We start from the raw sequence: 26,571 nt of genomic DNA, 5'->3' as shown, positions 1-26,571 counted from the left end.
CAGAGCAGGATGCTTGCCCAGGTGCGTTACATCGCTGCTTGGTGCATTCTTTGGGCCCGTGGGCAGCTGTTACCGACCCATCTGGCCACCCGGGTCTGCTGCCGATGGAACCCCGATGAATCCCCGGGGACCTCCAGCCCCTCCAACTCCTCCACCGCTTGCATCTGCCGCCTGCAGGCCCGCCGGGTGCTGAAGGGACAGCTCCGCGGGGGCGCGCCCGCGCTCCCGGGGCTCCATTGGGAGGGGTAGAGGGGGACGATGTTCCGCGGGGGCGCGCCCGGCGGTGGCAGCGAGGCTCCGCGCCGCGGGACCGCGCAGCGCGGCCGGGGGCTGCAGGGCGGAGCGGGGCCCCTCCAGCCCCTCCCCGGGCACCGCCGCAGCCTCCTCCTGCTCCTGCGGAGAGAGGGAGGAAGGAAGGAAGGGAGGGAGGGAGGCGGGGAGTGTGCAAAGTGGGAGAAACTGCCCTCCCAGCCGGCCTGCAGAGATTTCAGATTTTTTTTTCCTCTTTTTTTTTTTTTTTTTTTTTTTTTACTCGCTCGCACCGCACGGGGGGGTGCACGCAGCGGGCTCCCTCCTCCCCTTCCCTTTCCTTCCCTCCCGCCGCCCCCCCCCGGCTCGCTCTTTATACCGGGGGAGCGTGTGCACTGCGGTCCTTGCTCGGGGAATTGCTGCTGCGCTTCCTATTCGTCAAGGGCTTTCCAATCACCTGCCTCTGCCACCCTCTCCTCTCCTCTCTTTGTACTTTATTTTCACGTGCTCTTTACTAACACGGCTATTTTTAAATACCGCTTGGATTTATTTCTTTCTCTTTCTCTTTTTAAAGAAAAAAAATCTTTCTCTTTTTTTTTTTTTTTTTTAATTCTTTTGGAGGGGGTGGATGGGGGGAGGGAGGTTACCGTTTGCATCTCCCTGAGGGAAAGATCCCACCAGCCAACCCAGCTCCGCCACTGCTGCATCCATCCATTCATTTTTATGGTCACCAGCAGCCTATCCCGGTAGTAGAAGGTGCCGAGAAGTGGGAGGCAGAGAGAGAAGAGAGCGAGGGAGGGAGGAAGAGCTCCGGACAGCGAGAATGGCCGAGAGAAAGAGGAACTGGAATAAAGAAGATGACCTGCCCGTCTATCTGGCTAGGCCGGGCACGACAGCCCAGACACCGCGGCAGAAATACGGGGGGATGTTCGCCTCCGTGGAGGGGGCCTACGAGAACAAAACCATCGACTTCGACGCCTACAGCGTGGGGAAGAAGGGATCCCGGACCCCTCGCAGCGGCAGCCGGCACGACATGCTGGACGGGGGGGACAACTACAGCGAGACGGCCAGCGACGTCAGCGAGGTCTCCGGCTCGGTCATCAGCTCGCCCGGGGAACGGGAGGACAAGACCCCCGGCGTGGAGATCCGCTACCCCGCGGGGAAGGAGCTGCTGCAGGGCCACGACAACGGGCAGGTGAGCGGGGAGACCCCCGAGCCGGGGAGGATGGTGGGGGGGCGTGCCGCAGAGCCCGGGCAAGGGGATAAGGGGGGGACGGGTTCTCGTTGCCGGGGGTCTTTCGGCTCGGAAGGTCGGGGCAGTGCCCCCCTGTCCTGGCCCGTGAACTGTCTCACTTGCCTGAGCTTTCAGGGGGCGTCTGGGGGGGCACGCAGCAGAAATCATTTTCCTTTGTAAGTGATGGCGATGAGTTTTCCTTCCTGCCGGCTAAACGCCGCACACGCCGGCTGGGCGGAGGAGGGGGCTGGAGGGCAGCACCGCCCCCCTTGGCCCCCCTTTTACCCCTGTGTGTCCCCCCCCATCCACCCCCGGCCCCGCAGCCCGGGCCGGACGGGGCGAGCGGCGGAACAAAGCGGCCCGGCACGGCTCGGCACAGCTCGGCCCCTCCGCACTTTTGGGCTGGTCGGGAAAACTCCGCCGAGGCTGTCCCAGTGGGAGCCCCTGGCTCTGCCCCGACCCCCTGCTGGAGCCCCGGCAGCTTTCATTGTCTGCCGGGCGAGGAGAATGTGTAGGGCGGGAGCATCGCCCCAAACCCCTGCCCCGGCTTCCCCGCCCTGGGGCTGCAGGAGAGTGAAGGGAAAAGAAAAGTGAGGCCGGTAGGCTTCTCCATCTAACTCCAAGTCGTGGCATATGGGCTGGGGGCACAGCCAGGGGTTGGCTCTGCTGGGAACCGGGTCAGCGATTTCCCCTTCGGAAGACACGCAGCCTGGCAGCCCTGCCCCGCACAGCCATTCGGTGCGGATCCCCCCCCTCTGCCTCAGCACCCCGCCTGGAGACTCTGTGGCCTGCCCACGATCTGCTCTTTCTGCAGGCAAAACCGAGCTTTTTCCCTCTTTCCTCCCCTTCTTCAGTTTGAGTATGAAGGGGTGCTGGTGCCCCCCCTGTGGGTCCCCAATTCAGATGGGTTTCAGGGCAGCACCTCGTGGGACACAGCACCCGCAACCGCCCCACAGCGACCTTGGGACCTCCTGCGGAGGCTGCCAGCTGCAGTGCAGCCTTCCCTTTCCCACCTCACGCCATGAACCCCCGTGCCACCAGCAGTGGGAGGACACCCTGCACATCCCCCATCTTTTGGGACATCCTTGATGTCTCCCCCCAGTTTTTCCCTGTGGGCCGCTTCTGAGTTCAACCTGGAAGCCCTGGCTGGTGAGCACATTGCACACTACCTTCATGGGTCTCACCATGCTTCCAATCTTTCTTAGGATTGGACCCAGGGGTGAGGAGGAGAGTGGGGACAAAGCTCCCTGGCTTCAGGAGGAGTGTAGCGAGCAGCCACCCACCTGCCTGACCCTTGCACAGCAGGGACTGGAGCTGTTGCTAAACCCTGAATGGAGATTTTTGGGGATGTGTCAGGGACACCTGGCTGGAGGACATCCTGTGCCTGTGTGCGTGTGGCAGGGCTGTGTGTGCAGCATGCCCCTGGCTCCTCATGCATGCGAAGGGGGCTAATGTGCTGGCAGCCTTTACCTTCCCTACAGCTGGACGTGGACCCTTAATCAAGCACTGGGTGGACCCCCGGTGTCAGAAGAGAAAGGAAGCTTCCATTTAGCCACGTTTCCCCTCTGGCAGTGTCCCCTTGGCCTGGCCATGCCGACTCCAATCCCCCCCCGGGGACAGGGCAGAGCTGGGAGTGCCGCAGGGACAGTGACAAGGGGGACAGCGGTGCTGGGGACGGAGCCGGCAGTGCCACTGCCTGCCCCCACAGCCGCAGAAATGCCCCCCCATCCCACCCCCTCGTGGGACCCCCCCTCCCGTGGGACCCTGCCGGTGACCCCAAACGTGCGAGCGGGGCGGCGGCGGGGCCGGGGGGCGGCGTTTCCCAGCGCCGGTGCGGGGGGGAGGCTCCGGCTGCCTTGATGGGCAGGGAAAGGGGGGCCGGGGGGGGCTAGGGGTGGGGGCCAGGAGGGAAGGAAACGCTTCCTGGGTTGAGCTGAGCGAATCCCGCTCCGACCTGCAGTCGGGAGGGCGCTGCTGCCGCCGGGAGAGGCAGCGCTCGCCGACACCCCCCCCCCGCTCTCCTCCCCCTCCCTTCGGGAGCCGCGTCCCTGTTTTATTGCAGCCGGGAAAAAAAAAAAAAAAAAAAAAAAAAAAGGTGCCGGGTTTGCCTGGCTCTCCCCTTCCTCTGGGCGAGGAAACTTTGCCTCCATTACACAGCTCTGCCGGGTCGCCCCCGCCCCACCCCATCACCCGACCGAGCTCCGATTTTTTTATTCCCGTTATTTCCAACCGGGATTTTTTTATTTTTATTTTTTAATTATTTTTTTTTGCTGCCGGTCCTCGGGGCGCGTTGCGGGTGCCGGCGCTAGCGAGAGCCGACATGTCTTACCAGGGCAAGAAGAGCATCCCGCACATAACGGTAAGCGCAGCCCGGGCCGGTGCCCTCTCTCCTTTGTTAGGGGGCCGGGGGGGGGCGGCGGGGAGCCCCATCTCCCGGGGCTGCCTCCGGGGGTCCCCGGGGCTCGCCTGGGTACCGGCTCCGGTGCCTTCTCCACCTCCTGCAGCTCCGGGCTGGGAGTGGTTTTATTTCGTTATTCGCTTTCCTTTTATCGTTAGGCTATGATATTGTCTCCATTGTCTTTGATTCTGTTATTTATTTATTTATTTACCATCGCTATTTAATTTTATTTTATATTTTCCCCATCCCTCGTCCTCTGCGCACCGTGCTCCCTCGCCACCCCCATCCCGGTGGCGATGGCTTCGGGCAGGGGGGGGCTCAGTAGCGGCTGTACCCCGGTGCTGGAGGGTTTGGGGGACCAGGGGACCAAGGGGGGGGACAGTGTAGGGTCGGTGGAGTAGGGCCCCGGGAGGCTCGGCCGCCGGGCGAGGCAGAACAAAAGAGGGAGGGGACGGAGCTGCGGCACAAGGCGCCCCCGGCGGGCAGGGGAGGGGGTCCGGGGGGGCTGGGGGCGCGGAGGGAGGGAGGGAAGGAGGGGAGGTGGGGAGAAAGCGTGGAAAAAGGGAAGAGCGCCATGATGCCAGCACCTCCGCGCCGTGCCTGCATCAGGCAGGGTGGGGATCAGAAGTCAAAGAGTTAATCATAACCATCCTCGTGCTGTCGGTGCCTGTCTCCCGCTAGATGCTTTTATCCCCCTACAATGGAGCGGGCTTTCCATGCCAGAAAGGAAGGCTCCTGGTCCTCGGAGTCAGTATATTGTTTTATCACCCCCACCGACAGGCTGGGGATAAAGGCGAGGCAGAGGGAGGGGGCTTTCATGGGAAATTTCTCCCGGATTTTGGCCACGCTGAGATTTTGCAGCGTGGGTCTCCTGGCTGGGGCCCGCTTTGCTCTTGGGGGGCTGGATGGGGGGATGATGGGGAAATGGGGTGAGCTCAAAAGAGGTTTGGGTGTGTTGAGCTATACTGGCACGGTTGGGGTGCTGGGAAGCTGGGCGAGTTGCTGTAGCTGTAGACAAGGCTGAGAGGTGGGTGTGGTGGCTGCCTAAGCAAACACCATGGTGGTGAGCAGAGAGACAGGTTTCAGAAAGGCTTTTTGCCTCAGGAGATGGGAAAATGTACCCTAAAGGCATTATCTGAGTTGGTGTTGCAAGGCTTGAAAGCACCTCAAGGCTTTCTCATTATTTAAAACAAATCCTTTAGCCAGAATCTTTGGCTAAGAGGGGAGCAGCACCCTTCTGAAAGCAGGGCAGGGTGATATCACAGACATGGCTTCCCTCTATCAACAGGCACCAGTGCCTGGTGGCCAAGGTGTGAGCAGGGCTGTGCTGGGTGAGAGCTCGTCCTGCTTTGGTCTCACACACATCGTGTGCGTTGTTGTGACTCAAGGTACACATGATGCTCACCCAGGCCTGGGGGAACAAGCAAATGCCCCGTGCAGGGTTCCACTTTCATTTGCAGCCAGGGTGTAGCAGGTTCACACCCACCCATAGCTGCTTGGTTGCTCTCCAGTTCAGAATGAAAAAAGACTCTTCCAACCTAGAAATTCTGTGATTCTGTGAAGACACTGGAAGAATTGTAAGGTCTTTGCCTTGGAATCAACAGTTTGTTTTAATTCCTTGACTTCTCCCAGATATCTTTCTCTGTTGGTGAGGGGATTGCTGGGAAAAAGAAAGCCCAAACCCCAGCCTGTTCCCTTTGGAATGGGATGTGTGGAAGCTTCCATAAATTAATATTCATTAACGTTAGTGTTAAGTTTTATGACCAAAGCAAAGACAGATTAAGATTAGTGAAGTTGGCAGGCATCTGACTTGGACTGCCTTTCCTTATTTCAATGTTTTACACTTCTTCCTCTCCAGCAAAAGCAAATCAGGCACTCTGTGTTACACCTTATACTCAGTTCCTGGCTAAGAAGGGTCCACTGCGTCTGGCTCCTTCACGCATCTTCTGAAAGCCCCCTTCCAGTGTGGGAAATTTTCATCCTGCCACTGAGGAAATACATTGCTGCTTCAAACCTCTGGGCTCTGAGGAAATGTGATAGCTCTCTGAAGTTATGTAACAACAACAGCAATGATAAAATCTTACAAAAATGTCGTTTGTTACTGGCATAACGCTCCCCCCCAACTCCTGCTTTTTGGAGCTACATCATCTTGGTTCAGTGAAATAATGGGAAGCTCGTTTTTGATGGTGCCCTGTGTTCTGATACATTGCTGCAGATTTTCCTGCACCAAACCTGCATTCCTTGCCTGGGGCCAGGAGCTGTCCTGGGCTCCCAGGAACATCACTGCAGCATCGTCACCAGGCCAGCCACGTGCCTGTAGTCAGGGCTGAAACTTCCCTCTGGGAGCTTGCTGTGGGTTAGGTCTGCAGCATTGGGAACTTCCTGAAGGAAGAAGCAGGGGGTGGTTTCAGCTCTGGTCAGTGTGGGAGTGGGTACCACACTTGGAAAGACCACCCTGTGGTGTCCCAGCTGGATTACTGCCAGGGGTAGGTGGGCACAGCTTCCTCCTCATGTCTTGTCTGTCTGCACCACATTATCTGCACTCCTGAGGCTATCAGCAGTGCACAAGTGATAACCCCTTCACCACTTTCCCCCAAAGCAGCAGGGCAGCTCCTTGCTTTCACATGCCAAATCTGCCCCTGCTTTTCATTTAAGCCTCCGAACATCCTTGTTTCTTGCAATTTGCCCTGCTTCCTTTCACACATCTGGCAGAGCATCCAGGCTGCTGTGTGAGCAGCAGCACTGCTCCAGTGTACGGTGATACTCAGTGGGGAGTGAGACTGGAGAAACTGGGTGCCTTTTGCTGTCACTGCTGTGGGAAGGAATTCTGTCTTTGAAGGTCCAGGCGGGTATCTGGGTGATGTAAAATAGAGACAACACTGAGCCATGAAATGTGAGCATTTTGGTGATGTCCTCCTCACTATGTTGAGGCCCTTGGGGGTCTCACTCCCCTGATTCAGGAACATTAGCTGGGGAGGGAAAGGGGTATGTATAATGCAAGGGTGGGCACAAATGCATCTGCAGGGGTGTATTTTTCCATGTGTGTAGTACAGTCACCTGCCACATCCAGTGCTGAGGTGTTTCTCTGCATGAAGTGGCAATCTTTTGTGCCTTAGTTGTGCAGGCGTGCTCTCACACAGACCAGATTTTCCAGGGTATGTTCCCCCGCCCCTTGCTTTAACATCACTATTACATTCCTCTTGTGCTGGATGCTACAGGGAATCAATGGGGATGATGACACTGAAATATCCATCATAAATTATTTTGGCATGGATGTTTTGGTAGTGCTCGGCACGTTTCAAGCCCAGATGAACTCAAAATTACAGTATATACAGAGCACAAGTAAAAAAGCATATGGCATATAAAATGTCTGTTACAGGGCTTGTTTGTTCCAGTAGTGATTGCAGCCATTAAAACAGAACCAGCGTGAGCTCAGTGAAGAGGAGGTGTGAAGACAGCTCCACAGAGCAAAGGGAAAATAGCTAGTCATGAAAGCAAATGCAGGGGGGCACGTGGAAGAGGCAAATGGTGCCTGAATCTCTTGGGGAAGGGAATGGTATTCCTGGGAGTGGTCCAAGAGTTGGCACATCAATGGGGGAAGGAGCTGCTGGTCCTGAGCTGACAGACTATGAGAAATGGGGAGAGAGCTCAAAAATGAGGTGTTAGAAGGAAAGGCTCCCTCGCTATTGAGCTTAGCAAGTAAAGAGGAGAACTGGTATGAGATCAGAAGCAGCAGCAGATGCAGGAAAATGAAGAGAGGGTGGAGAAATTCAGAGGAGTGGGCACAGAGACTAATTTTAGTTGTAGCCTTTTGAATTGATTGGCATGAAGAGAGCTGAGAAATAAGTAGGCTTCAGCTGCACGTGCCAGAATGCTATGAGGGATACAAATCCAGACAAAATTCAACTGGACTTTTCATTTGTGAGACTGGTCTCAGGCTGGTTGCTGAGGGTCAAGACGGATAACTTGTGTTGGGCCTGGACAACGTGCTGGGGTAATGTAGGGTGTACTGGTGTGACACAGTAGCAGCCTGGAGCTAATTCATCTTGGACACCAGGGGTGACACGTCCTAGAGGTTCAAGGCGTGGTGAGTGCCTGGAATGGGGAATCTTTAAGTCCTGGTCTGGGTATGGATCTATTCCACGTTTCCCCTGGCTGTGCTTTTTTTCCCAGCCACCTTTGTTTAACAGTATGAAGCTACAGATTGGTGTGTGACGTGCCAAAAGTCTTTGAAAAGCCACTGAAAAGTGCTTGGCATAGGAAAAAATTCTCACATTTTTATTCTGTTAATGGTACAAGATTTAGACTGATTTAGACAGCACTTTTTATGCTGCTTTAAAAACACCTGGGCCTGGGACTTCCAGATCCATTCTAACTCTTGTATATTTGCTTAATACCCAAAGTTATACATATATATATTTTATCAATAGCTTTTTGATAGGCTTGGATGCTCTCAGTTTGCCTGTCTGCTGTCAACATTTGTGAATTCACATTGTCTATTATACTGGACTTGCATTTGGCAGCTCTGGAGGCACTTTAGCTGATTGGGTAGAAGTCATTGGACTTCCAACCACCATTTCTATGATTCTATGATAAGTCGTCTTCTTTCCTTTTTTTCTACAGCAGAGTAAACGCTTGCTTCAGCCACTTCTATCTACTGTCTTAAGTTACATTCACAGTAGGTCTTTTTGGTGACCTGTCTTTCAATCATCTCCTTCTGTGGAGACTGAAACCTTTGGCAGAGACATAAAGAATGGTTCGGGGCAGTGGTTCCTTGAACTGCCACAGCAAGTTTGTCAGTCAGTGCCCTCAGCTGTGCACATGAGGGTTTTCAGTGTCAGAGCTGCTGCTACTGTGGGGAGATGAGCTGCCTTCTGCTGGAAGCCACATGGCTTTGGAAGGGGGTTGCTGTCTGGGAAGACAGCTGATGCAGCGAGGTGGTTGTTGAGGAAGTCTAAGATTCCCTCTCACAAGTGCCAAGAGCCACCACTGGCAGTGAACCACTTGCCTGACACATGAGGGGTCTGCTTTCTACTTCTTTCATAAGTGAGTTTATACATGCAGTGAAAGGGAAAAACCTCATTTTCCTTTGCAGCATTGGGAGCTAAGAGAGCCACCAGGCCTGCGAGGTACTCAGGCACGGTGCAGCCTACTTGGAATACATTTCTTGCTGCTTTTGTAGGTGAGAGTGAGGTGTAACAGAGAGAAGCAGCAAAATAATTTGTAGTTTTCTAATCTTGATACATGTAAAGATGGTAGCATTGTACCTTGGGACAGAGATACTTCAGGATTAGTTTTCCCTCTTCTCTTACTGTGCTTGTGACCAGATAAGTTTCAACCTGTAGTAAGTGTCCTGATGAGGCTTAAAGCCACAGATTTTGCTTATATTTCTACCGAGTAATAAATATCCCCAATGTTTTCATTAAAATCTACACTCTATAATCTTCTGAGTGTAATAGCGAGGACCCAAATAAAGATGATGACTCTCGCCCACCTTATCTGTGGCTGGCTCAGTGCTTAGAGCTGTAAGACTGTGGAAGACTGTTCCTGAACCAGTGCTCATACCGAGGGAGGTGTCGTGACTTGCTATGGCTGGCACATGTCTACATGCAAACGATATGTGTGTGTACCCACTGCATTTAGTTGATCATGAACCACCATTGCTAACACCATATTCAAGGAAATATTCTCTTCTTCTGGTTCTCTTGTTTCCACCTCCTCTGCCAGAGGAGTTCCTTATGGTCTCAGCCAGATTTTGACCATGTGTAGTGCCCCTGACAGGTGCCAAGGCTGACGTGTCCTGGCAACCTGGTGCAGGTTTCTGACTAGAATATAAATAAAACTGATTTTAATTCAGTGGCACGCAGCAGGAAACCATGCTGAGTTGCTGTTATTTTTTTCCCTAAATTTAACCTTTCATGTGAACGGCTCGCTGAGATTTTGCTATCAGCTCTAATTGACATAACCAGCGTGTAACCCAAGAGATGGGTCTTATGATTCATGATGCAATGGCTTTAACCCTCCAGCCCATACTTAGGTGAAACTCCTGCTGATGCCAATGAACTTTGTCATCAATAAGATGTTTGTTGTGTTTCTGTTCAAAAAGCAAAGCAAAGATGACATTTACAGCAAAGAAATCCCCACGGAGTGTGAGCCGTAGGAGTAGTCCTTTTAGACTGTGTGATTAAGGACTGAAATTGCTAGATGAATAAAAAGCTAGGTCTCCAAAGGAGAAACAAAAGAACATCATATCTTTTAAATGAATAAAGATGAATGAATACATTGGCTACAGACCAGGATACAGCGTTACTACAATCAACATAATCCTTCCTAAATGAATTGCCATATACTGGAGTGTGTTTACTAAGAAAAGGACCTTAAAAGCAGGATTCTCCATTAGTAGCATAGCAGAAATGATGCCTTAAGGATACAGAGATTTACAAGGAATTCCCTCGGTTGAGTCAGGGCTCACCCTAGCTAAAAATTACTTCCTATGGAGTGTAACCTAGACATAAAATTCAAAAGGGAGGGTAGTGCTGATTAAAAGCAGATCTTCTATAAGCAGACAGTACTTCATGAAATCCCATTTACAGCTCTTTGATCCTTATGAAAGGATTTTAAACAAGCATTCCTTCTGGGAAGGATGTCTTTATTCCTTTGCCATTAAGTTAAAAAATATTCCTTATTTGTAAGTACTTTGGTAGAACCAAGGTAACTGAACTGTATTGTGTCACAACTGGTTCTGAGTCTGACCAGTTCTGAAAATAGACAGCCAAATATCTTTTAAATCTCTAATTTGTTATGGGAAATAACTGCAAGAACGGATGCATGGCAGTACAGAAGAGCTCTGAATATCTCCCTCCATTGTCTGCCAGTGGGAGTTTTGCTTTTGAGGCACTGCTCCCTCCCAAATATTCACGTTGAGATTTTGATAGCCAAGGAGAATACAAACATCAGCCTGGGGATTTTGAACTTTACCTCTAAAATGAGGATGTGTCTTTTTAACTCTCAGTGGTCCTTTTAAAGTCTTGGTAACAAAGGATTCTACCTCTCAAATGCTGAAAAAGTAAAGAGGAATGCCTTGGCTGTATGTGTGATAACATAGCTTAATGCCTTCTTATGTCTGTTATGTTTAACTTGATGTCTTTTAAATCACATACTTACAGGCAGAGAACTGGAAATGGAGGTGGGTTTAGAAGTTAACCTGTTCTCTAACTGCTATTTAGCGTAAAATCCTTACTCATCTTCAGGGCCGTGAACTAATCTGGATTTTAGAGAATACACCCATTGTTGCTGTGGAGATCTGAGGACAATGATATATTCTAGTAAGTCCTTAGAATTATGCAAAGGGTGAAATCACTGCTGAGTGTTTTCTCTTCCAGTAGGATTGGAAAATTTGGGCTAGAAGTGTTGCAAAGACCTCTTCAGTTGGCAATGGCTGCAATGCAGCAATTGTAAAAACTCCAATTCTAAACATGAAGCAGTGCTGAGACCAATTTTTGTGTATGTCATGTGAATTTCATTGTAGTTAAATTGTAAAGCAAACTGTAAATACTTAAAAAGGAATTACTTGCTTGATTTAGAGCTGGAGGTTTAATAGATAGACATTCCATTTGTGAAAGAGAAGCAAAAATATAATAGCATATATCAGAGTTGCAGTCTGGACAGATGCTGCTATTTGGTTAAACTATCACTTTAAAATTTCTTTGAATGTTTTCATAGGTCTAGAATAGATAATGTTAGATTCTTTCTTGCCTTTTTTTCCCCTTCAAGCTCCATCTTGTACTGTGTAGGTGTGGTTTTTCTCTGAAAGGTACGTGCAAGTGCAGCACAATTGATACTGCAGAGAAGTGTGTCTTACTATAGCTTGTGCTGCATTGTACTGTGGCATGATGCACCAGGTTGAAATTACATTTGTTTAGTGAATCTTATATCAGACAATGGCAGGTTTATTTCTTCTGTTGCTGTGTTTTTCAGTAGTTCTAGAAGTAAATTGAGAATTGCGCATTTAAAAAAAAATATATTTTTTGTGTATAATAATTCTAAATTTATGTAGCTTTTAGTGCAATAGGTGAATGAAAAAAAAGGGATAATTTTAAATTTCTTTGCAGTTGATCTTCCTCCAGCATTGTAATCTAGCAATTGGATCATATTTTCAAATTATTTGGAGTTGAGTGATTTACTGACCGAAGGAATTTGACTTCCCTTATAATTGCACAGGAACATCTGCAGAATTTAGGACCACAGTGTGGGGTTCAGGCTCATCATCAGGATCATCTGGCAGGTTGATTCAGACCCTGTTTGTCTCTGCTGGCCCTTTACCATTAAGAATACGTGAAAATATGGATATATTTCACAAAGGGCTGAGCCAAGCTGACATAAAAAATAAAAAATCATCAAAACAGGCAATCTGTACAAATTGTCACCATTTTACAGATGTTTCATGTTGCTCTTGCTGTAAAGCAAACAATAGTTGTAACTGAGCAAAAGCCTGGTGTCTGGGCAGACAGCCCCTCCTCCTGCAGCAAATGATGCCGAGGTTGTGGCATCTCCTTCTGCTGCTGTGAATATTGCAGTCATGTCACCGGCTAAACTCGGTGGCTTTGCTGCAGGAAAAGCTAGCCTGAGATTAGCAAAAAAAATCACTGGGAATGCAGCGTGCAGGGTTGGGAGGTGGAGAGCTGTGAATGGTAGGAGCGGCTGTATTGTACTCAACAGCAAGCCGAGCTGTGTGGTGCCGGAGCGCTTGTGAAATGGAGCTGTGGGGATGCACAAGATATGCATCGTTTGCTTGCTGAGCTGATGCTGTCTCATACCCAGCCCCAAAACCCGGAAGCAAACAGCTTGGCGTTGGTGCCACCGCATCGATGCTGCAGTGATGGCTGGAGAGCCACCTCGGCTCCAATCCTCCCCCTAAATGCTGAGCAATTGCATGAATCCACACCTCCCATGTCAGTGAGTGCAGGGTTTTTATTGCGTTGAGTCTTGGCACCCGGTGAATTGCTCAGTTTTTATGTTCGTTGTAATTCCTCCTCTCTGTTTTGCTGTGTCCCTGCTGTCTGTCCTATGTAAAGGTTTATACTGCTGTCACCGCCTGGGTTGAGTAATGAGCGCGCTGTTGTTTGTATTGTGAGAGCACCCGAAGGTCACCCCAGTGGCTGAGGGTACGTCTGAGAGCTAAGCAAAGAAAATGGCCTGCCTTGAGGGATTTATAGCTGGGAAGGGGAAATATGGGCCAGCGCTGCATGATTAATTCATGAGTTTTGGGTCACTCCTCCCTCCCCCTGCTTTCCCGAGGGCACAGCAGACCGTGGCTGTCCTCCAGCCTGGAGTGTTATTAGGAAGAAGAGGACTTTGGTCACTAGTTTTTCTGGATGCTTGGCACATGGTTAGGAAAACTGTGAGCAGCCTGCCTGACATTAGGTCCCTGGTAAAGAGTAAATGGCTGCTGACCACACACACGCAGCCGGGCTTTGTGCTGGGGAACAAAGGCTAACCTAATTCTCAGTCCCTGTGTACCCAGATTTCTGTCCAGGATTTCACTGCAGCAAGTACTGGTGACCTGAAACAGCACAGGAAGCATCCTGGCACTGTGGGCATCTCAGCAGAGTAGGGATGCAACATCCCTTTGTGTTCTGGCCAGGGCCGTGCCTGTTCCAAAGCTTAGGCTGCAATAGGCTCTGATTATTCACATGTTGACCAAAGTTTAGTTCATAAACAATGCCACAAATTGCTTGGAAGTGTGAACCCACACCTCCCTATTAGCCAGTTATGCTTGTGTCATTTTTCTAGCACGGTCATGGAAATGCATCAGCGAGGACAGGTGCATGCAGGCATTTGGTACCAGCGTTCAGGCTGGAGGTGAGCCACTGCTAGTCCCCGCAGGGTGTATGGGGACACAGCGTGCTGCTGGGGTGTCCGTGCGGCACCCAAACCTGACCTGATTCCTTCGTGCCCATCAGCACCATCTGTGTAAATGTACCCAGCTTTGCTCCTGGCTTGTTGTGATCTGTAACACGTCCTACAGACGCACTTACGGTTTTGAGTGGTTGGGAAAAGTGCCAACAAAACACTTTTCATAAGAATTTGCTGATTCACTGGGATCAAAATGTATGTCAGGATGTTTCCGCATCGATCAGTCCTGATGAAAGCTGGGCACGGCTCCATGGACACCTGCCTGGTTGCTTGTGTCCGTGGTAGCTTGGCAGACTTGGGGAGCTGTGGGGAGCATCAAAATTTGTGGGGGATTTGGCAGCCTCATCTCCATCCCATGGCTTCCTATTCCTGGCTGAGCACAGTCTTAGCCACAGGCCAACTTAGATGCTGCTTCCTTTTGCAACAGTGTTGGGAGGTTTGTGGTTTTTTTTTTGAGCAGGAAGTTGTCAAGAAATTAAACATTGAAAGCCTCTGTAAAGTGCAGATTGCTTTCTTCACCAGAATTTCTTAGACCCTCTGAAATGCTGACTTTATAGCTAAACATTCAGTAATCCTTCATAAACTGTAAGTGAGACTTAATGTAATGGATGACACATAACTGAGTGCTTTCTTGAAACTAGATTTGTATCCTTTTTGGTTTCAGATTCTTCTAATATGTTGTTTTGCCACATACATATACATATATAAAAGCATATAAAATCCTTATGTATACAGTTATTCTTCTGGGATTGTGCTTTGTTTTATTTTAGTCTGTTTTATTTTCTCAGCCTGCTACATTTGTTTCTATGTATTATGCATCTTCTCCTAAGTGTAAAAAATAAAAAATATCAGTAGAACATCTTGATGAGCATACAGATTTTTTAACTCATCAGCAGTGGCAGATGCAATGCTCTAGGAGCATTCCCTGCTGGTGTCAATGTGCTCTTGCCTCTTTGTGGCAGGACAGTATTAACGTGTAGGAAGGCAATTGAATGAGCTTAGAAAGAGCTTACAAGATGGTGGTCTCTGCAGGTCAGTGGGCAGTGCAGTTCATCATCATGGTGAGGAGATGCTACTGCCAGCACATGGTGAAATGTATTACCTTTCAGGCTGCTGATTCACAAATGCTACAATTATAAGTGGCAGTAGAGAGGCTGGTGGGGAGGGGGGAGCCATGGAGCCTGGTCTGGCAAATTGCAGAATGAGGACTTGCACTTGTCTCTGTGCTTCAGTGGGAGGGTGCCAATGTGTGAGGCAGGTCCCAGGGAGGTATTTCAGTGCAGTTTTGGATCTTGATTCCCCCAAGGTCATCTGGCTGCTTCAGCATAGGGAGAAGAGCCTCCAGCCTTCTGTATATGTACTCTTTTGTCATGCACTGCATTTAAAATGTCTTTAATAATGATGGCTACGTTCTCCCTTCTTGCTTTTCTAGAATGATACAGGGGGGTATATAGGCTTCAAACCTACAAAACATTCAAGTACAAGCTCAATAGTAAATACTCAACATTAAGCCTGTAACTGTGAAGTTGCATTGAAGAAAGGTTGTTATAACAACCCTAATTCTGACTTAGCATTTTTTATCAATAATTTTTTTAGGAGCTCTTGGTTGTTGCCCTGGTTTTGTAGACGAGAAGGCATATCAGCTTGTTCAGTTGTTTTCTGAACTGGGAACTTGAGACACACGTGATTTGTATGTGTGAGTCATCGTGTAATTAAACCGTGAACTGAGTCTGGAGTGAGGAGTAATAAAGCATGGACAAAATGGAGATTGTGGGTTACTGTTTGGTGAGCCAAGGAATTAATTTATAATAAATGGCCTATTATATATAAATGGGAAAAGAGGGTTCTGACTGCAGCATTCACTGTCACTTGGCAAATGCCAAGTGCCTTTCAAAAGCATCATGCCCTGAAGTTGCAGACTTTCCTTGTTTCTGGGTAGTTGGTGGGGTGCTGGCATTTCCAGTATGATTTCTTCAGTGGGGGAATTCAAATATTGGTTCTGGGGAATATGCTGTGGTAAAAATTGTTTTCTGTAAAATCTGTGGGTTTTTTTGAGAACAGAGTGTAGCTGTTTGAATAGAGAAAAATGAAAACAGATGATGGTAGTGAGCAGTGTCCCAGCAGATTTCATACAGAATCACAGAATCATTTAGGTTGGACTGTTCCCGATGTACCACATGCTATTTTAGGTAAACCTAACTTTGGAGACTACGCTCAGGGACTGACACACACCATGGGGAGCCCCAGTGCAGACTGCCCCCAGCCACCTAACTTGTATTAACCCTTTGGCAAGTACTTGCAGCAAAAACTGCAAGTACTTGCCATGAACCAACAGACAGCGATTCCTTCATCATGCCCTCAGTCTCCATGCAGAAGCAACCAACTAGAAACTGTTTTTTCTGCTGCACCTCTGTAACACAGTACTGGAAGCACAAGCTGTGGGCTGTGCAGCCTCTTCCAGTCTCATCTCTACCCATTTCAAACTCTGTCACTCTTCCAGGGGTGCTAAGAATCCCCTTTGAGCTAATCTACAGTGTTGGGCAGTTTGGTCTCTGGGATTCACATTCCTTTTTGGCCTCCTTACTCTAAGGTAATGGTAAAAAGGGGATGAAGCAGGATTTCAAGTGTTTCTATGTTTTCTGCTTTGAGGATAAAACTGTGTGACTATCATGAGGCCTGAAGTCCCAAAAATCAGTCATAGGCACTCAGTTAAACCAGGGCTTTTTCTTCCACTGCCTATGTACCCCTCTGAATCTATGGCATAGATCTATACTTAGGGTGAGTGTTTTGATATTAATGGCTTTGCGTATAATATAAGCCTGTTTGGTATCATCAATCTGTTTTTATGTTTATTATTTTGAACAAACCCACATTTCTTCCTTTTTTTCCCCCCAGAGTGACCGACTACTCATTAAAGGTGGAAGAATTATCAATGATGACCACTCCTTCTATGCAGACTTATACCTGGAAGATGGACTTATAAAGTTGGTTTTTTAAACATTGAACTTTTTTTGCATGCCTATTGGTGTAGACTAATGTGATTTATTGATGGTGTTGACCAGACATCTTGCAGATAGCATCTTGGTTACCTCTAGATGTGGGGTCATTGTAGCGGAGTGCTAGATAATGAAATTCTGCCATTTTATCCTTGCTAGGATTTGATAAGTAGAAAATACCTTTGCTGTAAATGGAAGATATTTGCTCTTTGAACAGTTCAGTTCTAGCTTCTTCCAAAACAGTCAGACTGAGGCAAGGACATAGGGTACCTCAAAGCAAGAAGTAATTGTCAATCCAATGAATATTTTTGGGGTCCATGTATAGCAGGAGGGTTATTACAGCATTTTTACTCCCAAATCTAATCAGGGCAAATACAGCCATGCAGTACAGTATTGTGCAGCACAGAAATATCAGTGTTATGCAATGCTGAGAGGGACTAACTCCTTCTCAGTCCTGCTGTTGGTTAATGCTGAAGTATAGCATGTTCTGTTTGTACAACAGTGTTATATATTGCTCATATGTCCCTTTTCTTGCTTAGAAAAAGTATTTGATCTTAAATCTTCACACAGTTAGAAAAGAGGATCCTACAGATTTATTATGATATATAATAAAGAAACTGGGAAAGTATTCTTGGGTAAATATAAATAGATATTACTGAAAGCCCAGTAAACAGTATCAGAGAGATCGTGTAGCTGTAGTGGTCACACCTTGACTTGGGGATGAGGGATAATTTTGCTGAATTATGTGTGTTTATAAGCACTATAATGTACACAGGGATTAAAACCTTTTTCTTGGCTGCTAAACATTTTCCTTTTTGATCTAACAAGTTTGGTCTCCAGAGGCTAAAATTTACTGCACAGAAATATTATTATGGCTATATGGTAAATAATTAATTACTTACTTGTTTCCAGAGCTCCTTTTCTTGAGAAGATATCATCAGATTAAAAATCTGCTTCTTTATATATCTGTGCCTACTTACATTATTCATGATTCTTTTTTTTTTTTTTTTTTAAGAGAAAAAATTTGGAACACTTTTATCCACGGACTGTATGGTTTTCTTTTTAGTATTTCACTCTGCTTTTCCAGATATGGTATAACATGCATTGCAGAAGAAACAAAATGAACCTGTTATTATAAGTAGAGAAAGCACAAAATTTTGAACACATACCTTTTTTTTTTTTAAGAGCAATAAAGTTGTACTATCTGATAGATATTTTAGTTGATTTTTTTCTCTGCTTTTGTTTGTTCAGATGCACATTTTCTGTTAGTACTTGTGAGCATCAGAACTGATTCAGCAACTAAGTGCATGAGATGCTGAGTCTGAAACTGCTGTGGCAAAAATCTGTGGCAAATTTTTGGCCTCGATTCCAGAAATGCAGTGGTACTCCTTAGGAAGTTTAGCAATGCCAAGTTTTCAGCTGTCCTGCCATTTAGCAGCCCTTCGTTAAGTACATAGACTCCCTCTGAATTCTGTACCTCCACAATGTATCCCAGCTGCTGAAGATAGCTAGGATTAATAATGAATGTATGGACATTACCTTAATTTTTAAAACTCCTTTATCTTTCCCAGAGGAGGCAAATCTGCTGTTCAACATCATGAGTCATGACCAGTGTCCTGAGTTTAGGTGACCTGAGTTTTTTGTGTGCGAGATGCTAGAAGTCCTGCTCTGAAACACTCAGCAGCTAATTTGTGAGCACAGTCTGATGTGAGAGGGGCTTGGCTCCTAGCTCTGTTCAGATGATAAACTCTGCAGAACTGGGAAGTGCTGTATTTTGTGAGACTGGTCTTTTTCAGTTTCTCCAGCTTAAACTGTGCATTGTGTCTAAATGTTTAACATTTAGTTCAGTGTTGTTCAAGATCCTTTGGAGCTGGATCTTGAACCTCAGGCAGCCACATTCAGTTGATGTCCTCCGGCTGCAGATCCTGCTGTTAACACAGAATTCTTTCCACAGAATGGAATGGACACTAAACCACTCAGCCCCGAATAGGCAATAGTGTTATGGCTTTGCTGGGATATAAAAGACTGGGGTTCATTTTCCTATTCTGCAGTGGAAACTGATTAGAAAACAGAAGGTTGGGTTTCTCTTGCAGACTAATGAAATAAAGTAGGGTCTTTTTTTGGCCTGTGTACCTGCAAATTGTTCTGCAGAGAGGAATGTACACTTAAGCTTGAATGCATTTGAAGATTATCTATAGTTTGGAGGATGGCAGATGCTTTTTCCAACCTATCAAGGCTCAAACTGGCTCCCTTGCTACAAGGGAGCATTGATACATGTGCATTTTTTCCGGCTGTAATTTAAGCCATGAATTTTTGAGTGAAATTTACACTGAAATAGCAGCTGAGAGACTGTTCTTCGTTATCTAAATAGTAATTTAGATATTTAGTAATTTAAATGACTGTTGTTACATAAATAATATATTTTGCGTACATGTATCTTGTCTTTCTTATCCACATGAGGAAATGAGCCTTGGTCTCAGTGTGAAGCAGTAGGTCACAGTCTGATGCTTGTTGTCCTCTGCTCCATCCCTGCCAAGGGAAGGTTTTGGGTCACTCTTGGCAGGGGGCGACTACAAAGTCTGCAGGATGGGTGGCTGGGGACCAGAGCTGAGCAGACAATAAGCCAAGCTAGAGGGAGCCTGAGGTGTCTAAAAGAGATCTGGGCTTGATAACGACTGAAATAACTCCACTGAGTTCTGGGGGAGTTTTCCAGCTTTTTCAAGATAAGCTTATGAAGAGGTGGAAGCCTGATGTGTTTAAATCCATTGTGTTTAAATCAGCTTGTGTACGACAGAATGTGCCAGCTTGCTCAATTGAAAATTGTAGACTGCATCAATCTATCAGTCTGAGTTTTCTAGTTTGCTAAGTTGCTGGTGCATCAGAAAAGCAGCTCAATCATTTATGCAGTGCCTAGAATAGAGTTATCTGTGCTATTGTATTTTTTCACCCACAAGTAACTGAACCCCATTCTTACTAATATACAGTTAGTATTGAGTGAGCAATTCAGGAATCCTGTCACATTATCCTACTCTGTGTTTGAGTCAGTCAGAGTAAAAATCACCTTGGAAGCCAGTGAAGATCAACCTTCTCCTAGCCTTAATCTTGATGCCAGGGCAAGATATGAGACAGGATCCCAGCAGGTAACAGCACAGCATCATCCACAAAGGCCATTTGGTCCCATGTCACTTCAGGTGACTTGAGCCATTGTCAAATGGCTCAGCTGTTACTCAATGGTACACTGAAAATAATGAGCAGTGAGTCATCAAAAAACTTCAGTGCATACTTAGCACCTTTTTGCTTTGTTAGGATGTGTGTCCTCTTGAATAGGGAACTGGTAGATACTGATTGTGGAAGAAAAAAAAGAAAAGTGAATTGCTTTTATTGCTTTTATACTTTTGTATAGGTTTGCTTTAATAATGTTATTTTTAGAAGGTGTGGTAGTCCTTGGAGTGCAATTCCAGTTTAAACGTATTTAAATGAGATTGGTAAGATTTTTTTTTTCCACTTCCAAATTTTGTAGCCACACAAACACTGTACAAGGCTTGAGGATTGTTCTGATTAAAATCTTGGGAATAGATTCCACTAACAAAAATTGGTGCCACACCATTATTATCCATGGGTCTACATAACTTTATACAAGCTCTCAATCTGCTCGTGGGTTGGAGTGCCTTATGCTATGCCTTTGCAATTCAAATTTTGACAGCAGAGAAGCTTCTTGCAACATGCTTGTGCAATTTGATGTGCAGGGCTGCTTCCGCATATCGATTCTGTGTTTGTCATGGTATCATCAGCACTCCCAGCTGAAAACAGGTTACAGCATGCTCCCAGTGCTGTATGTGTTTATGAATGTTAGATGTCAGACATGGGGTTGCTTCAACGGGCTTCAAGCTGTGATATTATCAACTCTCACAAGCTAAGCACTTTTGGATTTGTTTAGCACTGAGCAATTGAGACCACAGCTCCGTCTGCTGCTGGGGAGTTTGCTCATGGAGTGGCTCTGCTTCCCTCCAGCCAAAACCCACAACACTAGGGAACCAAGCTGCTGGAGGAGACATTTTTGCAAAGGGTAAAAAAAAAAAAAAAAAGACCTCTTGGGGCTATTTGGCTGTTTATTAACTCTGGTGTTTATTAATTCTGGTTTGGCCAAATTCCAATTTGAATAATTATCTTTAATTATCTTTTTTTTTTGGTTCCCTTCTCTCTCACCACTGGCTTTAATTAACAGTTACATCCGTTTTCTGTTCTGACTTGTTGTGATTGGCTGTTAATCAGGTGCTGTGTTTTGTTCCATAGGTGGAAGTTGCATTTTAATAGGAGAGAAACAGATTGAGCAGCTCAGATGTCTGGGGTATTTGTTTAGCTGTGGATAAATGTTATTTTATCCCAGACAAAAGGAAATTAAGACAGGGACTGTGTGTCAGCAATATGAGATAAACAATTCAACTTACACTGTGTTATAGTTATCTCTAAGCCCAGATAGATTACAGATAACAGTGCAAAGACATGGCTCCCACACAAAACAGTACATTTTCCTGTTAGGAATCGTACAAAATAGACTATAAAAACATAACGTAACTTGAAAAGCTAAAGGTTAATTTACTCATAGCTATGTCCATGAACACTGAAAGTATTTTAAGTATCTAGAATTTGCTTGATATTAACCTGGGGACAGATTAATATTTTTAGTAGTGAAAACAATCCTGTTTTGAAGAACTGAAAGGGGAAAGATAGCAGCAGGTAATTAACATTGTTTCCACACAGTTATGCAGAATATTTCACTAAGCTTTAGTTGTAGGAGGATGAAGAATATGTGACTTGTTAAACTAGAGTTGTTTGACTCTCAAATGTGTATTTCTGTATTTTAGCACATTTAGATTCTGTTTTAAGGGTAATTTTGCATTGTTTGATTACAAAGTAATTATGACTCTTTTCTGATGTACCTTTTGCTTCTGCCATATATTTACAATTCCAGCGTACTGTCATATTTGATCTGTGTTTTTAATTTTCATTTAAGAACTTAATGTAAAATATTGGAGCCCCCAAGAGAAAGTTAACTCCAGATATTTGTAGTTGCTGCAAGACAAGACGCTTAAGTCTCATCCTGAATCATATATTAATAATTTAAAAGATCAGTTTTTAATGCTGGTATATTACAGCTTCTTCATTGGCCACTAGAGCAATGCAGAGCAATGAGAGCACATGGCACAGCTACACAGGTTCAGGAATGCTTTGTTCTGCCACAGCAGTGCACAGCAGCCAGAGCAGGTGTTCAAATTTCTCCTTCCCTTTGGGGTTGTAGTACTTTCTGCCTCTTGTATAGCCCCTAGGTTTCTCTCCCCTATGTGCCTCAAATAGCTTCTGTCCTCTTCGCTTCTTTAAGTAAAATAATATTGCTTTTCTTTGCTGCCTAGGCAAATAGGAGAGAATCTGATTGTACCTGGAGGAGTAAAGACCATAGAGGCTAATGGGCGTATGGTTATTCCTGGGGGAATAGATGTCAACACTTACCTACAAAAGCCCTACCAAGGAATGACTACTGTTGATGATTTCTATCAAGGCACAAAAGCAGCACTAGCAGGAGGCACCACCATGATCAGTGAGTATTGGCAATGCTAATCCTTCCCACCCCAAGTTGAAGCCTCTACTGTAGGTGGGGATAGTTACAGGAGGCTCCATAATGGTACCCTGAGATCTTTTCCAGCGAATCTTCGTATTTCTGGGCACTATGTTGGGAATTCATTGAGCACTGTGACCCGGGGCTGGTTTGAAAATGAATCTACACTCAGAATGAAACAGCAGCATAGGGAATTGTCTCTTGGATTTCCCTCTGAAATACAGAACAAGCATAAGGGATAATGCACATTTTTAAAAAAAACTGTAGTTAGTACTATAACTATATGATATAGAAAATCTGGCAAAAATCTGTTGTTCCCACCTAGTGACATTTCAGGGGCTTTGGAAATAACAAGATGCTTATTTCTGAACTCGGATTTGGAACCAAGAATTGAGGAAGTCCTCATTGGAAATGTCCTAGAATCCTTGGTGAAAGGAAGAAGTGTTTCCAGTTGTTAAATAACCTTCCTCTGTGTACTATATGGCGGGAAAATATTTATCTCTCTCTTACCAGGAGCAGTTTGACCCACCCTTCACTAGACTTTGAGAGACAGTTGTTCAGATGACAGATTTTCTTAGCTTCTTTGTGCAGAGGAGCTGCCCTTCTGGAGTAGAGGTTTGCTCCCTCTGAATTAAGATGAAGCTACTTTTTCTGCCTGGTGTTATCAATCACCTATGTTCAGAAGAAGGTATCAGCTGAAAGGATGTCAGGCAATAAGCACAAAATACACTGCTGTTCATTAGTTTCATCAGCATCTTTTTTCAGTGTATGTTCTTCAGTTGAAGCTTCCTGTGATACATTAGGTTTGCATGTACCATCAGTAAACTTTGTTTTACCATCAGTAATCTTTGTTTCCATGCTTTCTTTTGACCTAGCTCTTCAAAAAGATAAGTATATGTGCATAAGTAGTATAAGTAGTCATGTCCTTATTTTATGTCATTTTTGCTTTCATGCTCTATTTTCTCTGTTCAAATATTTGGCCATATTTCCAATTCTGACCACTGAGAAAGCATTCAACATCTTCATCGATACATTGGTAAGGCAGAGTGAGCCAATTCAGTGACTATGATGGTCTGATTACTAATGATGGTAACTATGAAATACATAGAAATGGACACACCAGACAACAAATACAGCTAAGTCCAGAACGTTAAGTCTCTTAGAAAACTGTAAATGGAAAGATAAATATGCCCTAAATGGTGAGATGTTTGAGTCGTCCACTGTGCATCTATTGCTGCACCAAGCAGCTTGCCAAAAACCCTTGCTTTTAGTGTAGACTATCCACAAAGTATGTGATGCCTGAGACAACAGGATCTGGCTAACATCCCAAAGTTACTGTCTCCACACAAACTGACCCAAAGGCTACTGTTTTGGCCAAGATTCTTGAAGGTTAATTACAGGAACTAAGGAAATCTGAACAGTGTGTAGTCTGGGTAACAGACACTGAATCTCTTTTTCAGTTGACCATGTGCTTCCCGAACCTGGATCGAGTTTACTGACCTCCTTTGAGAAGTGGCACGAGGCAGCTGACACCAAATCTTGTTGTGATTATTCTCTCCATGTGGATATCACTAGCTGGTATGATGGAATTCGAGAAGAGCTGGAAGTACTGGTGCAAGATAAAGGTTAGTGAGTGAAAATAAACAGTATTTCTGTTTTTATTGAAATGTGAAATGTCATACAGAGGTGAAATGAATGTTGTTAAAGAATACATTGTCTAGAAAACAAATGCACAGGTGCTGGATATGCTACCCAAGATTGTGCCCTACTTTGAACTTTTGTATTCCCTTGCTGCTTTTGCTGCTTTGTAAAATGGACCATGTATGTTATCAGACACTAACATATCGCTTTACACTTGCTTTTACATATGGAAGTAAGCTTAGACATTGCATAATGAGACTTTATTTTAAGATAAAATTCAGAGAGCAGCATTTAAGGTAACCACCATTCACCTCATTTCATGAATGGAGAGAGTGAGACATTGAGTTCAGATTTTTACTAGACTGGAATCTGTCCATTTAGCTTCATCAAATCAAGCCCAAATATGAAAGGCCAGATCAGTATATGTGTCTGAGAAATTTGCATCACAGGCTGTTGCTAATTTCTCATCAGTTGTCTGAGATACTTTACTTGCTAGAAATTTTTATAAAACATGGCTATATTTTTAAAATAGGTTCAAGTTATTGAAGAAAAGAGAGTCTAAAATTAGGTACCTAATAATGAAAAAGCGTCCTGATTTTCTCAAGTGTTTGGTCTCCAGTGGCTTTCCCTGAAGTTACTGGAAGATGATTTGTATCAGGACTCACAAAATCTAGGTCACTAATTTAGGAATCTAAATTCAGGATACAGTTCAATTAACAGGTCTACTGTCATGTGAGATACTGTAGGTTACCCTATCTGGACTCCAGCTACCATTCGGGACTAGGACAGATAAAACAGTTCATAAATTATCTTCCACATTTGCTACTTCAGTTTGGAAATGTCTTATATGGCAGGGTATCTTGGTAGCACCAGATGCCTATGTGCGGGCAATTGAATCTAGCCTTCAGAAAGTAAGTTTTGGTCTAGTTCCTGCCAAACAGTGTGGATTTTCTGTCCAGAAACATATTTTTTCAAATGTTTCTCACTTGATATTTTCTTTGTAAATGTATGGATATTAATTAGGGAAATATTTTCTGAAACAGCATTTAATTACCGTGAGTAAATCAGACAACCTTTCTGTTAGGAAGTCTTAGTATGTATATGCATATTTGTTAGGTGTAGTGCTAGTGATGACTTAGGTTTCAAAAATTCTCTTCATGTAGAAATATACCATCAAAGTAGAAAAAATAAGCAAAATCCTATTTTTTTGAGTGAGCAGTTATTCACTGAATTACTGTGGAGGTGAAGTCACATAGAGGAATTTATCCTGTGTCGCAGCTGTACATTTGCTGTATAACCAGTGTTTAGGCAACAAAATTCTTCAATAAGCAAGATTACACACAATTTAGACAAACTGCTACTGGTCTTACATAGGTCTTTATAATACCAGTGATTTTTACAAGGTGATGACATCTGTTGACACTGATGGTGCTGTTCCCTGTTATCAGTGTTAACATGGATACACTGCTGTGCATTAGCTGACCATCAGACAAGTGCACTGTGCCTTGTTTCAAAAGTTGGGTGTTATTTTCCAGAGCACGTGGTTTACAGGCAGCTCCACACTCTCACATGTGCCTGGGGCTTACAGTAAAAGGCCAGTGCAGACAGTTAACAGTTTTTTTCGACTGTGGAAAAGTGAATTTTCAATATACCTCTGACCTGCCTTCACTTTTCAGAGGAAGCAGGAATCAGTTTATCAGTTCCTGAAGTGGGATGTATGATGTGGCCCTTGGTGGTCCCTTTGGTTGCAGCAGCCCTAGGACGTCACCTTTGTTCTCATGGGTGCTGCAATATGGCTCAGTCAGTCAGTCAATGAGAATTACTCATGTGTGAGGAGGCAAAAGGTATGGGAGAGTATGAAAGCATGAGCACAATAGAAAATATTTCAAATTAACGGTTAATATTTGCTGATAATTGGAAACATTTGAGCCAGCTGGTGCAAATAGACTTGATGTGAATGGAGTGAAACTGGTTTTCATCATCTAAGAATCTGGATTGAATTTGTTCTCGGCTGATTGTCTGGTGGGTGAGTTAGGCAAGGAGCAGGGCTCAGTTAATCACATTTCAGTGCTGTGTGCACCTAATACGATCTTGGCTCCTATGAGTAACAGGAGCTGCTGATGAGGTGCCCTGTCATGAGGTATAATTGAATAATTAATCAGTTTTAAATCAATACAAAGATAATTTAAAGAGACACAGGGTTTGGATGGGCCTGGAGCTTTTTTAGAACCAAGTGTGGATTTGTAAAGAATCAGACTTGGAGCAGTTTAGCAGCTAATTTGTGATAGTGATTCTCCAGTGTATGTAAAGGAACAACAGCCTGAACTGTGTTGACAGAGGCCTTGATGATTCCTTTAACTACTGTTCTTTTTCACTGTTAAAAATTTTATTGAAATTTGCTGTAGAGCACTCTTGGTGCAAGAACAAGCATCCACCCATGATGTGGGAAAGATTGTTGTATGCAACAAATGTTAAACGTGAAGTTAAATATGCAGTGAACTAGGTCTTTTGAAAAGCCACATAT

At 45.5% G+C, this 26,571-nt stretch overlaps 1 protein-coding gene across 2 annotated transcripts in view; it reads left to right on the top strand.

The window, feature by feature from the left end:
- Window positions 1–1,072: 1,072 nt before the first annotated feature.
- Window positions 1,073–26,571, top strand: part of CRMP1 (collapsin response mediator protein 1) — a gene marked incomplete at both ends in the record, with an annotated part of 47,680 nt that continues 22,181 nt past the window's right edge. The window contains 4 exons of one of the 2 annotated variants that reach the window (XM_084285947.1): window positions 1,073–1,444; window positions 16,692–16,780; window positions 22,204–22,388; window positions 23,867–24,031. In XM_084285947.1, the coding sequence (XP_084142073.1) occupies window positions 1,073–1,444; window positions 16,692–16,780; window positions 22,204–22,388; window positions 23,867–24,031 (811 nt within the window). Of the gene's footprint in view, window positions 1,445–3,803; window positions 3,843–16,691; window positions 16,781–22,203; window positions 22,389–23,866; window positions 24,032–26,571 lie in introns of those variants that run through there. The other variant, XM_084285948.1, reaches the window with a different exon arrangement.

Source organism: Netta rufina (genome assembly GCF_964035555.1).
Source record: "Netta rufina genome assembly, chromosome: 4".
NCBI lineage: Eukaryota > Metazoa > Chordata > Aves > Anseriformes > Anatidae > Netta > Netta rufina.
The sequence above is the reverse complement of the archived record's forward strand: the minus strand, read 5'-3'. Positions and strand labels throughout refer to the sequence as shown.